General features: G+C 42.2%; 1 protein-coding gene across 4 annotated transcripts in view; it reads right to left on the reverse strand.

Annotated features, from left to right (window-relative positions):
* The window catches only part of LOC126195374 (protein sly1 homolog), a 178,440-nt gene that overhangs the window by 16,376 nt on the left and 146,331 nt on the right, over positions 1–15,733 (reverse strand). For all 4 annotated transcript variants that reach the window (XM_049933950.1, XM_049933951.1, XM_049933949.1 and 1 more), the window contains 3 exons: positions 12,496–12,680; positions 12,254–12,333; positions 11,980–12,118 (listed from right to left, as the gene is read on the reverse strand). In XM_049933950.1, the coding sequence (XP_049789907.1) occupies positions 11,980–12,118; positions 12,254–12,333; positions 12,496–12,680 (404 nt within the window). The remainder of the gene's footprint in view (positions 1–11,979; positions 12,119–12,253; positions 12,334–12,495; positions 12,681–15,733) is intronic.

Raw genomic sequence — 15,733 nt, forward strand, 5'->3', positions numbered from 1 at the left:
CGCCAAGCTATTTGCTTTTACTGTCATAAGAAAGGACATGTTCAAAGTGTTTGCCAGACAAAACTAAGATCAGACAATCAAAACCATTCCAGGCCCTTTGCTTCGCGCCGGAATCGAACCAGGGACAATCAGGCTCGTGAACCTTCGCCCATGGACATTCATGTCGTTCATTCCACCCCGTCCAGTGCCACTTTATCTAACAGTGACTGTGTTCGTCCCACAAAAAGTGTGCGTCGACGTCGCCGGAACTCCCGTAAAGTCGCAAGTGCTTCTGTACCTGTATCAGTTCAAATTGCACGTGAAAGTCGCTCTTGTCGTCAGCAGGACAATAAACTTTTTGTAGACTTAGACTTTGGAGGCAAAGTGATACCATTCCAGCTCGATACCGGAGCTGCAGTTTCATTGCTCAATCACGACACGTACAAACAACTGGGCCAACCTCCGTTGCGTGCCGCAAATGTTCAGCTCAATAGTTATTTAGGACAGCAGATACCTGTGTTAGGACAGTGCAGCCTTCTTGCCACATACAAGGGACAAACAAAACTTGTGTCATTTTACGTTCTTCGTTCTTCTACGGCAGTGAACTTGTTTGGTTTAGATTTATTTCAGTTGTTTCACTTGTCAATCGTAAATCAGGTCCTATTAGTGAACCAGACTGTGCCTTCAGCCAGTGTTTCTAGTCTATGTGAAGAATTTGCAGACATTTTTTCACCGGGCCTTGGTTGCGCTAAGAACTATGAAGCACATTTGGAACTAAAAGTCAACGCGCAACCGAAATTTTTCAGAGCGCGCAATGTTCCCCACGCATTGCGTGATTGAGGTCGCAAGAACATTACATGATTTAGAATCGCAAGGTGTCATTGAACGTGTGCAGGCTTCTCTCTGGGCCTCACCCTTAGTAATTTTGCCAAAACCTTCCGGAAAATTGAGACTTTGCGTGGACTTCAAGGCAACTGTGAATCCACAACTTGTGACTGCAACTTTTCCTTTGCCCCACCCGGAAGGTCTTTTTGATAAACTGTGCCCGGGTCAATACTTTTCGAAATTGGACCTAGCAGATGCGTACTTGCAAATACCAGTGGACGCAGAATCCCAGCGCGTCTTGGTGGTTAACACGCATCTTGGATTGTACCGATTCAAAAGACTGCCATTTGGGTGTGCATCCGCCCCTGCATTGTTTCAGCAATATTTACAAACTGTTTGTGCGTCGGTCCCGACTGCTGCGAACTATCTGGACGATATTGTGATCTCCGGAAAGACAGAAGACGAACATTTAGCCAACCTACGAACGGTATTTCAGGTCTTGCGACAGAATGGTCTTCGCTTGAGGAAGGACAAATGTGTGTTTTTTGCTCATGACTTACCATATCTGGGCCATGTCATAAATGCACAAGGCATACATCTGAGTCCAGAGCACCTCCGTGCCATACAGGAGTTGCCTTCGCCACAAAATGTGAAACAGCTACAGAGTGTGTTGGGAAAAATTAAATACTATGCCAGGTTTGTGCCACGCGCTTCTTCCATTTCAGCTCCGCTTCATCGCTTACGCCGTAAAGGTGTTCCGTTCGTCTGGACGACGGAATGCGAACGCGCCTTTCGCCGGTTGAAATCGGCGTTGCTTTCAAATACTTGCCTTACGCCATTCGATCCCCAGAAACCCCTTTTGTTGATGGTAGATGCATCGGAATTCGGGATCGGTGCTGTGCTTGCGCACAAAGATGGATCGCATGATCGTCTTATTGCCTTTGCTTCAAAATTACTCTCGTCTGCGCAACGCAATTATTCCCAGATAGAGAAAGAAGCTTTAGCTCTCGTGTTTGGTGTTACTAAGTTCCATGATTTCTTGTATGGTCGTCACTTTACCATCATCACAGACCACAAACCTTTGACATCACTTTTTCATCCGAACAAGCCTGTACCTCCACGTACAGCGCAGAAATTCATTCGCTGGTCTCTTTTCCTCTCGCAGTACCGCTACGATATCTTGTATCGGTCCACTGCTAAGCACGGAAACGCTGATGCGTTGTCCCGTTTGCCTGTTGCTGAGGATAAAGCATTCGATTCTTCCGAACTTGCTTGCATGTTCATTGATTCGGAAACCGATGACGTGGTCGAATCGTTTCCGATTGATTTTCGTCGTGTCGCTACAGCCACAGCTGCTGACCCTATCCTTGCTACTGTTTTGCGTTTTGTTGCTACGCAATGGCCCTTGTCAAAGTCACGGATCGAGGATCCGTTGGTTCGCCGTTTTTTTGTTCACAAGGAGAGACTTTTTGTACGACGTGGTGTTTTGTTGTTGCGTTCTGATAATGATCAGTCCCGAGTCGTGGTCCCACGTTCGTTACAGTCCTCTGTCTTACGGCTTCTTCGCCAGGGACATTGGGGTATAGTGCGTACGAAACAACTTGCTCGTCAGCACTGTACTTGGTTCGGAATCGATGCTGCGATTGCGAATATGTGCTCTTCTTGCGTGGCATGTGCCGAACAACAATCCGCCCCGCCGCGGAAATTCTTTGCATGGCCGACAGCCGCTTCCCCTTGGCAACGCTTACATATAGATTTTGCTGGTCCATTCTGGAATGCTCGATGGTTGGTTGTGGTGGATTCTTTCAGTAATTTTCCGTTTGTTGTCCGGATGTCTTCCACGACGTCATCTGCCACCATCCAAGCGTTGTCCGCTATCTTTTGCATTGAAGGTCTTCCACAGACTATTGTTTCCGACAATGGCCCACAATTCATGTCTGCAGAATTTCAGTCATTCTGCAAGGCCAATGGTATTCAACATCTGACATCCGCGCCGTTTTCGCCTCAGTCAAACGGTGCCGCTGAACGGTTGGTCCGGACTTTCAAGTCACAGATGTTGAAGTTGAAAGAGTCGCATTCTAGGGAGGACGCATTGATGCTCTTTTTGTCTTCGTATCGCTCTCAGCCCCGCGATGGTCGCTCGCCGGCTCCACGGTCGTCCTCATCGAACCTTGATGTCTTTGCTGCATCCGCCGCATCAGGTTCCAGTGCAGTGGCAGACTACTGCTTTTGCTCCTGGCGACGTTGTTTTCTATCGCAACTATCGCGGTTCACGGCGTTGGCTCGCAGGGCGCATTCTTCGCTGCCTCGGCCGCGCGCTGTATTTGGTTTTGGGGGCCTCTGGTGAGGTGCGTCGGCATCTCAATCAGCTGCGCCTCTGTCGTCGCCTGGGTTCTGCCGCTCCCCGTCTGCTTTCAGCGACGGTGCCGTCCGGTCAGCGCCCTGGGGACCCATCTACTGGCTCGCCTCATCCCCAGGTGTTACTGACGCTGCCTTCCATTTTGCCTCATGGCGACGCGCCGCCGCCGCCTGTTCTCCCGCCGGCGCCGCCCGCAGTGGACGCGTCGCTGCAACCGCCTGGCACCTCCCTGGGTCACGCGCCGCCGCTCGCTTCCCGTGACCAGCTGTCCTCCACCATGGAACTCTTGCCCGCTCCGGACCAGATGTCGTCTTCGCCCGTCGGGTGCCCCGACCACATGGAGGTCGACCCTTCGGCCCCTCCTGTCTCTCTACGGGCGCATACACCGCATGTTGACGTGCATCCTGGACTAGTTTTTCAGGCGTTTCCTAGCTCCCCTCGGACCGAATGGCCGGGTGCGGGTGGCACAGCCTTGCCTGTTGTTAGGCTCCCCACCTCATCGCATACGTCAACATGGGGTCCTCCCCACGGCGGGCGGAAGCCTTATAACACGACCGTTCGCCGATTTGCGGGGGAGGAATGTGATGTCACTGCCAGACACCACACTTGCTAGGTGGTAGCTTAAATCGGCCGCGGTCCATTAGCACATGTCGGACCCGCGTGTTGCCACTGTGTGATCGCAGACCGAGCGCCACCACACGGCAGGTCTCGAGAGACGTACGAGAACTCGACCCAGTTGTACGACGACGTTGCTAGCGACTACTGACGAAGCCTTTGCTCTCATTTGCCGAGAGACAGTTAGAATAGCCTTCAGCTAAGTTAATGGCTACGACTTAGCAAGGCGCCAATTGTCACAGTGCATGTATCTTACGAGTCTCATTTGTATAGTCAAGAGAGATGTATCACAAGGATTGATTAAAAGTTAAGTATATTCCAAAGATACGTATTTTCTTTATAGTATTCAATACGTATCCTGTTCCAGACTTGACGCCAGTCGGCGTGTGTGTACGCGTGCCTTTCGGCTTCCTCCTCAGTGTGGCGTGACTAGCTTGTTACGCCACAACAGTTTCTCTACCCTCCACACGCACCACATCTGACAGAAAAGCCAGACTTTTTCACAACACGAAAGTGTGCACAGCCTTCTGAAGTACTAATATGTTAGGTACAACCATGCAACCTAACAAACACTCAGCGTACTAAACCATTTGGATCCTCTGGTGTGTATAAAAGTAACTATGGGGACTGTGGGAATTTTTACGTAGGACAGACAGGCTGAATTTTAGCTAAAAGATAAGGGAACACATCAATATGACGAAAACTGAAAATCTATGTTTAGCTACCATCTTTGTATAAGTAAGATTACATGAAACAAATTGAAGTTCTATGGAAATTCTTCATAGTAGTTGGAAAGGAAGGCTGCTAGATGAACTTTTGAAGAGACTGATATTTACTGTGACTTAAGAGATCAAACTGACCATGTTTTGGACAAATAGATTTCCTAAAGAATCGGAGATATGTAACTGTTTAATGAATACCTCAAAACCCTGAAGTTAGTTACATTACATTGACAGCCATGACATGAATATATACATTGCCATTATATCTTGGAATGTGTTACACTAGGTCAATTACCTCCTTTTCAAGCAATCTTACGGGTTTCTTTTCAACCTTACTCTTTTACATACGCACAATAATGTCCTTACATAACATAATCCTGCCATTAGATTTCTATGAGCAGTTTTCAGGTGATATGCCAACTGTTTTTATTTATTTTTTTGTTTTGATAATACCTGCATTCTCCCTTACTTTACTCTACTATTTTATACATGCACATTACACTCCCCACACAACGTATCTTTTCAAGTAGACTTACATCTAAACAATGAAAGTCCAGGATGGACTTTTTTGCCATCTTCCCTACCAATCTGACTCAACACATAATCAATATTAAAATCTGTCTGAATCAGTTCACTCCTCCATCCAACCATGGTCCAGCCCCAATGCCCCCGAAGAACAGTCTATTTACATTTCAGGATTTTTTAATCTCAAACCTTCCTTCACCATTATTCCCCAAATCCATTGACATGTAAAGTAACCTTACATCTGCTGAAAGAACTGCAATCCACCACCTAAAAGCTGATCCCTACCTTGTAATCTTATCTGCTGACAAAGGCTCCACTACTGCGGGTTTGGATACAGGGATTACTGGGAGGAGGGATTCCAACAGCCAACACAATGTGCTTCACTTCAATGACTGCTTCACAGCCTGCACCATCAGATGGCCCCTTCCGACCAATACCAGTTTTGTTGAACTGTGCAAGTAGGAACTCTCTCCGCAATATATCCGACATTCCCATAACCCCCTGGTCACAACCTTCGCTAGTCCCTGTTCTTCACAGTTGGGCCACAGCAGCCAGAAACAGTGGTCACATGTGTGTGTGTGTGTGTGTGTGTGTGTGTGTGTGTGTGTGTGTGTGTTTTCTCTTCAGAAGAAGGCCTTTTGGCTAAAAGTTTAAATGTGTAGTAGTATCTTTATTGTGCCTGCCTGCAACTCGTCATCTCCTCTATATGGTGAGCAGCAATCTATCCTTTTCATAATATTATTGTAGATTTACATATTAAGGCTTTTCTGTACCACTTAATGCTGCAACACACTCTTATCACAATTTTACTGTTCTGTTCATCCCTTTTAAACATGCAGTTACAGGGTTGTATTTGGGATATTTAGACTTCTTGGCTGAACCTGTGGTGTGGGCTCCACCAAGATATTCTTATCTGGAGTTTCCTCCATTGTTTGTACAGACATTATATGGAGTTGAAGCCTTGGAGACCTGAGTGGAGTAGTGATAATCTGCAAGTCTGATATCATAGCCTTGCAAGATGATGATGATGTTTGGTTTGTGGGGGGCTCATCTGCACAGTTATCAGTGCCCATACAAATGCCCAATCTTCACTCAGTCCAATCTCACTACTTTCATGAATGATGAAGAAACGATGACGACAACACAAACACCCAGTCCCTGGGCAGAGAAAATCCCCAGCCTTGCAAGAGATAACATGGACGGGACAGGCTACCTTACAGAAACAGCAGTGTACTATGTAGTACAATGGCCACAACAGTGAACAAATATTTGGTGTAGTGACAGAATTTTTGAAGCAGTAAGTCCAAGGATACATTATATATGAATAAAAGAAAAACCTCTTTAATTAAATTCTCTTAAATGTACATGCCCATACTGAGGAGAAGACAGCAGAAGGGAAGGATATTTTCTACAGGAACTGGAGCAAGTTTATCAACAGTGTCCAAAAAACAATATAAAGATGGTGACAGAAGATATGAATGCTAAGGTAGGACAGGAGCAGGTATTCTCTCCTACCATTGGTAAATGCAGTCTACATAAAGAGAGTAATAACAATAGATCATGCCTGATGAATTTTGCAACATACCTTAACATAATAGTTTCTAGCAAGTGTTTCCAGAATAGGTATACAGATAAAATGATGTCAGTTACACCAAACAATACTAGGAACCAAACTGATCATACGAGATGTTACCCAAAAGTTCTTGGAAAGTGTGTAGCTGGTGAAGTGTAGCTAGTACAATGAAACACCACCAATTAGCACCTCACACATCATTTGAGAGTTTGGAAAAATCACTACATAAACACGACATATTGAAATAAATACTTGGGGAAGACACCTTAGGTTACAGGCAAACTTATCACTGTTTTAAATGTCTTTAAAACAGCAGAACATCATTTGGTGACGATCCTCTTCAGCTCGGCTGTCAACCAGACTCACTCCCGAATATGTCTCTTTGAAATACGGTCATAGGCAGACCATCCAGGTGTATGCAATGTCATGGGGCTGTCTCATGGGACATGTCATAGGGTTTTGTCCAAAAAAGGTGGAGCATCAGCAATTGGTTCCTGCATCATCACGATGTGAAGTCACTCATTGTGTTGATCACCCAGGAGTTTCTTGCGAAAAACAAAATGACAGTTGTTCCTCCTCTGCGATATTAACCCAAATGTTTTCTTACTCCCCAGAATGAAACTCGAGTTAAAATGCTGAAGATTTTACACTGTTGATAAGATTCAAACAGAACTGCAAATGGTACTACACAGGTTCACAAAAAATGCATTCCAAGGAGCTTTGAGTTCATGGAAAAATGACTGGGAACGGTGTATACACCCCACAGGGCACTACTTTGAAGGTGATGGTGATAAACAAGATCCAGGTAAAGAGTAATTTTATTTTTTGGTGTATTATGGGAACTTTTAGGTAGCACCTCGTATATTAATAGAAACCTGGCGTGACTCTGATGTATTAGTTTGCCATAGGTCCAGAGGTGCAAGTATGGACTCTGATCATCACCTCCACTTAAGAGGGAAAATTTTGAATGCACATGAAGTTAAAGGAGAAAGACAAAATAAGTATATTATTTTCGGCTGAACACCTAGCTATTAATTTGGAAAACAGATTGACAGGATCCTCCAAGACCTATACTTATAACATGAATGAGCAATGGAATAAAAACAGTAATGAAATACGGAATGCTGCAGGTAAGGTGATGAGTATGGAGCAACAGATCAGAAGAATGGAGACACAACAGGAACAAAGAACAAATCAAACAAACAGATGAAGACCAGAAGTGTCACTCACTGTTTCCGTCTGTTTCGTGCATTGTTGAGTATACTTTCAATATATAGTGGTGAATTCTCCAGTGTACATATGTTGATGGTTGTATTGTTTGTGAAGAGTTCATTATTTTATTTATTTTTTATTTATTTAACCTGATCAGATTAGGGCCATCAGGCCCTCTCTTACATCGGACCAGTGTTCCACACATGCAGTATTTCACACATCAGAGTTACCTCATGACAATAGTTTAAATGAGAAAATTAGATTACTCTAGTGACAATATGAATAAAGAGTAGTGACTAAGACCTAATAAAGTAAATGCGGCAGTATTTTTACAACAGGTGCTATACATACAGATTATGATAAAAGCAATAATAATAACAGTAAAAAAAAAGTCAAATAATAATGATAAACATGACTAAGACCTAATAAAGTAAATGCTGGCAGTATTTTACAACAGGTGCTATACATACAGATCATGATAAAAGCAATAATAATAACGGTAAAAAATCAAATAATAATGATAAACATGAGAAAAATTGGCAATAGTAATGAAGATTTGTGCAGATGTACATTAATATCTTGGTGTGTAAAGTAGATGTTTACTAGTGTAGCGAGTTTTGGGGAAGGGAGATTTAAGGAGGGGGAAAGAGGGAAGTAATGAGGTGAAGTGCATTCATGTACAGAGGAAGGCATTACTGTTGCTTAAGTAGATACGTCATTAACTGTTTTTTGAAGCCGGACATGTTTTTAAGTTCTCTAACATAACGAGGGAGGTTATTCCATAGTCGGGTTCCTGCTACTGTAAAGGACTTGGAGAAGGTGACTGAGCGATGCAGTGGAACAGAGAGGATTTTATTATAATGGGAAAGTGTGTTTCTGTCATGTTGTTCCGACATGAGCGTTAGGGACGAGGAGAGATATGAGGGACAGTGTACATTTATAAGGCAGTAGATGACACAGAGTGTATGGAAATCTCTGCGTTTGTCTGCACGCAACCAGGACAATTTTGCATATGCTGGTGAAATGTGATCAAAAAGTTGAACATCACAGATATATCGGACACAGGCATTCATGACCAGTTCTAGACGTCGCGAATTTTCCTGAGAGAGGCCTTGTAGGATAATATCACTGTAGTCAATGATTGGGAGTATAAGCGTTTGTACTAATTTCTTTTTCAGATCAAAAGGGAAGAGTTTTTTATATTTTTGTAGGACATGAAGGGATGCTGATGCTTTTTTGAACACTGTAGTTACATGCTCTGTCCAATTTAGATTTTCATCTATTATAACTCCCAAACTCTTTGCTGAGGGAGAGAAGTTAATATTTGTTCCATTTAGGATAAGAGATGGTACGGATTCCCGATGTTTTGGGCTAATGAGCTTAGAGTGACCAACAAGTACCGCTTGGGTTTTAGATGGGTTTAGTTTTAGACCTATGTCCTGTGCCCATTTTGACAGTGCATCGAGGTCAGTATTGAAATTTTCAATAGCTTTCTTGAGATTGCTTGGTTTCGCACTTAGATACAACTGAAGGTCATCAGCATACATATGATATTTGCAATAGGTCAGAACCGATGACACATCATTGACATACAGAGAGAAGAGTATAGGACCTAATACTGAGCCTTGGGGAACGCCTGACACTACCTGCCGCCATTGTGATTTTATATTCCCAGACAGGACGCGTTGCTGACGAGACGTCATGTATGAGCGAAACCACTGCACTGCACTTGGTGAGAAATTTACACCGCTAAGTTTGGCTAGTAAGATGTCGAAGTCGACAGTATCAAATGATTTGACAGATCAGAAAAGCACCAAGTGTTACTCAAACAAGCAAGAGCTACAGTGTTCCAAGAGTACAATGTCTTCAAAAGAAAGGCTGAAGCAACACCTCTTCACGATGTGGTGCTTGCCACAACTCTGCCAATAGCCAGGTGAGAATGGCTCAGGCGTGTGGTGTGGGACAGAGAACTGTGCACTGTACCTCTAGTGAAGTAAACACATCTATTAAAGCCAGTGCATTGGCATATTTTAAATAACCAGGGAAGCGACGCAATCTTAACAAAGAAGTAGGCAATTTGGATGATTTTTCTAAGAATGTTTTATATTGTACAATATTCAATATGTATTCGAGAGGCGAATACCTGCTTGCAAACAATTCAGTTTCATGAATGAATGAGAGCTCGGGTTGTAACGGCAGTCGCTGGAAAACCTAAGAATATTAAAGAACATGAGCTTTCAATTTTGTAAGATGAACAATGAGCGATACTGTGGCTACAAGGACTCAGCTTTGCCATGTAAAACTTTTTGCAGAAAAAGCAATTAGCAGATATTACACAGGCTTTAGATCTGGCCAACTATTGTCAAATATTCACTCTGAGGTAAAATTGGAAGGGAAAAAAAGGGAATAAGATATTGCGACACATCATATATTTATTGACTTTAAAGAGGTTATGGCACCATAAAAAGAAATAAGGTTTTTGAAGCCATGATTAATCTCGGCATACATCAATAGTTAATATGGTTCATAAGTTTGACTATGGAAGAAGTAGTATGTCAAGTATGGATACAACAACATTTAACACCAGTTTTTGAGACTAACTGTGGATGGAGGCAAGGGATGCACCCTCATGTATGCTCTTTAATACGTATAGGGTCAATCAAAAAGTTTCCATTAGAAGGCCATACTGTCCAGAATTGTTATGTCAATCAGGCAAAATTGCCACGAGCACTGAGGTAAAATCATCCCTTGAGTGCACCAGGTACTTACATACTAAGAAAGAATGCATTGCACCACTCAGCCAGAACATTATGACCACTGACCTAATATTGAAATAAATCCATCGAGGCGACAGTAGCATCACCTGATGAGGAATGACTGCTTGTTAGACACGCGCATGGTGCATGGAGTATCAATGAGCACACAGTCAGTGTGGACAATGGGGAAGGTGTACGGTCTATCTGAGTTTGACCAGGGGCAGACTGTGATGGCCCGTAGGTTCAGCATGAGCATTTCGGAAACTACAAGACTTGTCAGGTGTTCAACGTGTGCTGTGGTAAGTGTCTTCAACACGTGTCAAAAGCAAGGTGACACCCCATCAGAGGCCATGTCGTCGTGTGGCCACCCCTCGTTACACATGTCGGACATTGAAGGCTGGGCAGACTGGTAAATCAAGACAGGCAGTGAACGGCGACAGAACTATCAGACTTTAATGCTAGGCAGAGTACAAGTGTTTCTGAAAACACAGTGCACTGAACATTCCTAACAGTGGGCCTCAGCAGACAACAACCCATGCATGTGCCAATGTTAACATCACAACAGTGGCAACTACAACTGAAATGGGCACGTGACCATTGTCACTGGGCACCTGCAGTGGCAGAGTTGGCACAGTGTAGCATGGTCTAATGAATCCCAGCAGCCTGTTCATCATGCAGATGGGTGGGACAGAGACAAGCTGGCGGCAGCTCCATTGTGCTCTGGCTAACATTTACATGGGCATCCATGGGTTCTGTGGAAGGCACCATGGCAGCCTAGGAGCATCATACACTGGTTGCAGACCATGTACACACCTTCATGGCAATCATGTTTCCCAATGGCAGTAGCATTTTTCAACAAGATAATAATGCATCATGCCACAAGAGCAGGAGTGTGATGGAGTGGTTCGAGGAACACATTATTTTCCAATTGATGCGCTGACCACCCAACTCACCAGATCTGAACCCAATCGAACACATCTGGGATGTGATAGAATGTGGCGTCAGAGCTCAACAGCTCCCCAGAATTCACAGGAATTAGTTGACTTGTGTGTGCAGATGTGGTGCCAACTCCCTCTAGCAACCTACCAAGGCCTCACTGCTTCCATGCCATGACACGCTCGCACTGTTATCCCTGCCAAAGGAGGGCATACCAGCTATTAGGTAGGTGGTCATAATGTTCAGGCTGATCATTGCATATGGAATCTGTATGAAATTTGCCACTTGAATTGTGGTGCATATCAGTGAGTGTGCACATAACTTTGTAGCTAGTTCTAGGAAATGATTTATTCTTTTTGATACTTATATTTAAAATGATTACCTAAACTGCCCAGGTACATATGATTTCTCACTCACTATGAACAAGCAATTTAAGGGCAATGACAATACATTATGACATAAGTGCATGGTACTTACATGCCTTTTCACGACAAGGTTTTTCACCCCTTCCATCACAAATGATGATCCTTGACTAACTAGTTTTGAGAACATGCTGACAGTTTTGGTACCACCACCTACATACTGGTTATGAGTAGCTGCCATTTTCGTATATGCTCTGTTTGAAAAAAGAATATATAACAGTAAAAAAATTATTTACTGAATATGGAAAGTTGTGTCCAAAGCAACCGAATGTTTAGAATACACAACATATTTATATCACTTATATTTAGAGCTTTATAAACATACTTACTTCCACCTCTTTATGTACGACAAAGGCTGAAGATCACAACCGGCATTCTGCAGTGCTACAGCGAAACGATCATACTCAGCCTGTAAGAAATTATGATCAAACTATTTAAATAGAAAATATCTTAAATAAGGAATTCATTCAGAATTACTGAATTATTTTGTTGTTACTAAAAACATGACTTCAAAATGACAAATGAGATTGTTGTCATAACTATGAGAAAAATATATCTGTTGTTTTCTAACCTCTGACATTGAATGTGAGCATATGTAATAAATAAGAAAGAGACGGAGTTTGTCTTCAGGTGTACCAGCTTCTCCATCAGCAAGCAATTCCATAATGCTCCGATCCAGGGTTGTTTTGCTCATAATTTTTTCTTCAAATTCAAAGAAAGTGTCCAAACGACGGGACTTGATACAGTTGAGAATTGCTTAACAGAAGAAATACATAATTATGTTATACTCAATTAATTAAATGACAATTATGACAGCTATTTTACTATGTATAAATGTGACCGCCTTTCAAAACTATCTGCTGTGATATTTCTGACTTCCTCTGATGCATACAGCTCAATTTCAACAGTGAATGTTTAGTCTACACAGTATTTCTTTGAGGCAACTGCTAGACATTTTTAAGCTTTAGGCACAAAAACAGCTTTCCATCTGACAGTATCCAACACTTGTCTCAAAGATACATTGTGCACATGGAGAAACTAGCCTGGTGGCAGCCCATAGAAGCTACATTCTCAAAACTGCTTTGTCTTACGTACAGCTATTTTATTATTTTCTGATTTTGTTTCAACATGTCAATTTGTACTTTCCACTTTTCTTTATCTAAATTTTTTCCCATTAATGAAACATGGATATGTCTCTCTGTTGACTTCCATAATTCATTCTATGAATGTTTTCACAAATACAATTACATTTCTTGTTTGTCTTTTTCTCCTGAAGGCAAGCCGATCCTCTAACAATTTGGTCACTAACGTGCTTACTCATTCTTCTCAGAACAATACAAGCAATGGGTTTGGTACTGTGAAGTATAAGACTGACAGTTCTGCACTCTTTTGGGTCACAGGGTTCCTAATCTTATATCTCATATTGACAATGCCATTGCCCTTCAAACTACGGAACACATATAAATCCACAACACAGTTGTTAAACTAAATCCTGCACACATTACCATCCTTTCCAAAGCATTCAGTTTGCGTCCTCACGTGTAAATTTAATGATGCTGGAAAACTCTCCACATTGCTCCCTAAAATGCAGTCTTTTGTCATCAACCTTATGACTGACCCAAAGCCTTCACCAAAACTTGCTTCAGTTAGTCTAACTTATACCTCCATCTAATTACGATCATCAAGCATTACCATTACCTCATCAGTTTCCTTCCCTAGGTCTGTTCTTGGTGACACTGACCTTATAATAGTTGTAAAAGTTGAAAATCGCAGCCATCCACAGCTTCACACACACACTTAAAATGATAGATCCATTCCAGAATTTTTCACTCCATTCCATCTCTTCATCCCCCCAATTTCTCTCACATTCTTCTAACTGCTTTTCAAAGTACAGAAGCCTAACCATTTCAGTCCATCCCAAAACGTCTCAGTCTTTTGTTGCAACAGAGAGGATTTGTGTCCTAGTGGACCTATAGCTTTAGCTAACACCCAATCATACTGTGTTAAAAAATACCAATTATGCTCCTCATCATCTTTCCACAGTTCTTATACAACTATCGCTCAGCTGTCCTCTTGTCACTGAGAATGCAACATCAACCATATCCACAAATGTGCTGCATCAAACACTGAATTTCTCGACATTATGCCAGTTCCAAGCCTACTGCTTCATCCTTGTACATATGACCACCTAGATCCTCATTCAGTTATGGGGCGTTGTCCTCCTCCACAGATATTCTGCACAACAGTCTTGCAAGTTCACTGGATATTACATTTTCTACAGTTTTAATCACTTCATGATTGAAACACTATCTTTTCCACTGGCCTTTCTGTTTTCATATCTTAAATGGATTTTACCGAGTGAGGTTGTATAGTGAGTAAGACAGTACATTCCCATTGAAGAGGTACAATGTTTGCACTCTGTCATGCTATTCTTGTTTACATTTTCAGTCATATCCCTAAATCAGTTAAGATGAATGCATAATTATTCCTTCAAAATGAACAGCCAAACTTTCGCTTCCTTGGCTTATCCACAACTGTGCACTATCTACTATGACATCATGAACAGGACTTCAAATAATGATTTCCTTATTTTCTGATGGGGTGTATATGTTTCAAATGACAATACACACAGAATGTCAATATTTTAATAATTCTTTATCAGTGTTCCTGATCAGTCTGTTGAGTTACACAACCATACCAACATCTAAAAGAATATTCGAAAATTTTCTCTCTGTTGTTATCAATTAACGTTCCAGCTGCCATCTTATGAATGAAATGTCCGATGACTACCTAATATAAGTTTTTGTATTACAGTAACAAAAATTCTAGTAAAGAAACAATAAATAAAAATGAGAAAAGCTGACTGAGATGTGGCACAGAGACTTTAGAAGTTGCTGCACATATAGGTTGGTGTTCGATACATCAGGTAATGGTTTTTGATCTAGTAAAATGGAAAATACTGCTTGAAGTATTCAAAAATAATTTGGAACCAGTAAGTTAATTATACCTATGACATAAGAGAGGTAGAGTGAAGGAAGCAGAAAAAAAGTAGCTATTAGGAGAGAGTGAAACAAGGCTGCAGCATATCTCCAGGCCTGTTTATTGGACATACTGGTTGCGGAATAACAGCAGATAGAGAGATACATACACAGATAGGGAAGGGGGGGGAGGGAGGGAGGGAGGGAGGGAGGGAGGGAGGGAGGGAGAGAGTGAGAGTGTGTGTGTGTGTGTGTTATTAAATATACAGATGATCAAGTAGTCCTTGAAGAAAGTGAAGATGGTTTTCAGTAAATTGTGAAGGCAATAAGAAAAACAAAAAGTAATTAAGCAAGTGAACTACTTAATTTAGGTAGAGCACTTACTGCAGATGTAAATCATCTTCTTTTCTCCAAAGATAGGATCTTGCCTGTTATGTCCCTTTGTTATATGCCTTCCTAAAACTGTAGTTGTAGGCATGCATACAATGAAACTAGGAGTTCATGATGCTGTTATTACATTCAATTGTGGTAATATTGGAAAGTGTTTGGTACTGAAAAAGCTGGGAATTAATCCTGGTGAAAATATGATCATTGGGCTGCAACACTGTGATAAAATGAGGATAGCTGATGCAGACAGGTCTGCATCTAATATGGCCAAGAAAGCAAGGCAAACATCCAGGAAGGTGAAAAAGAAGCTGGAAGACCTGCTTGAGGCCAAAGAAGGGCCATCATGTGCTGCAGGACAGTTTTAATTAACTGTAAGTAACAAATTTCAAAAGTTTTTTCTTTAAAGTCAATTTCCCGCAAACTAAAATTTTCAGTACATATGCC

Source organism: Schistocerca nitens, chromosome 7, assembly GCF_023898315.1.
Source record: "Schistocerca nitens isolate TAMUIC-IGC-003100 chromosome 7, iqSchNite1.1, whole genome shotgun sequence".
Lineage (NCBI taxonomy): Eukaryota > Metazoa > Arthropoda > Insecta > Orthoptera > Acrididae > Schistocerca > Schistocerca nitens.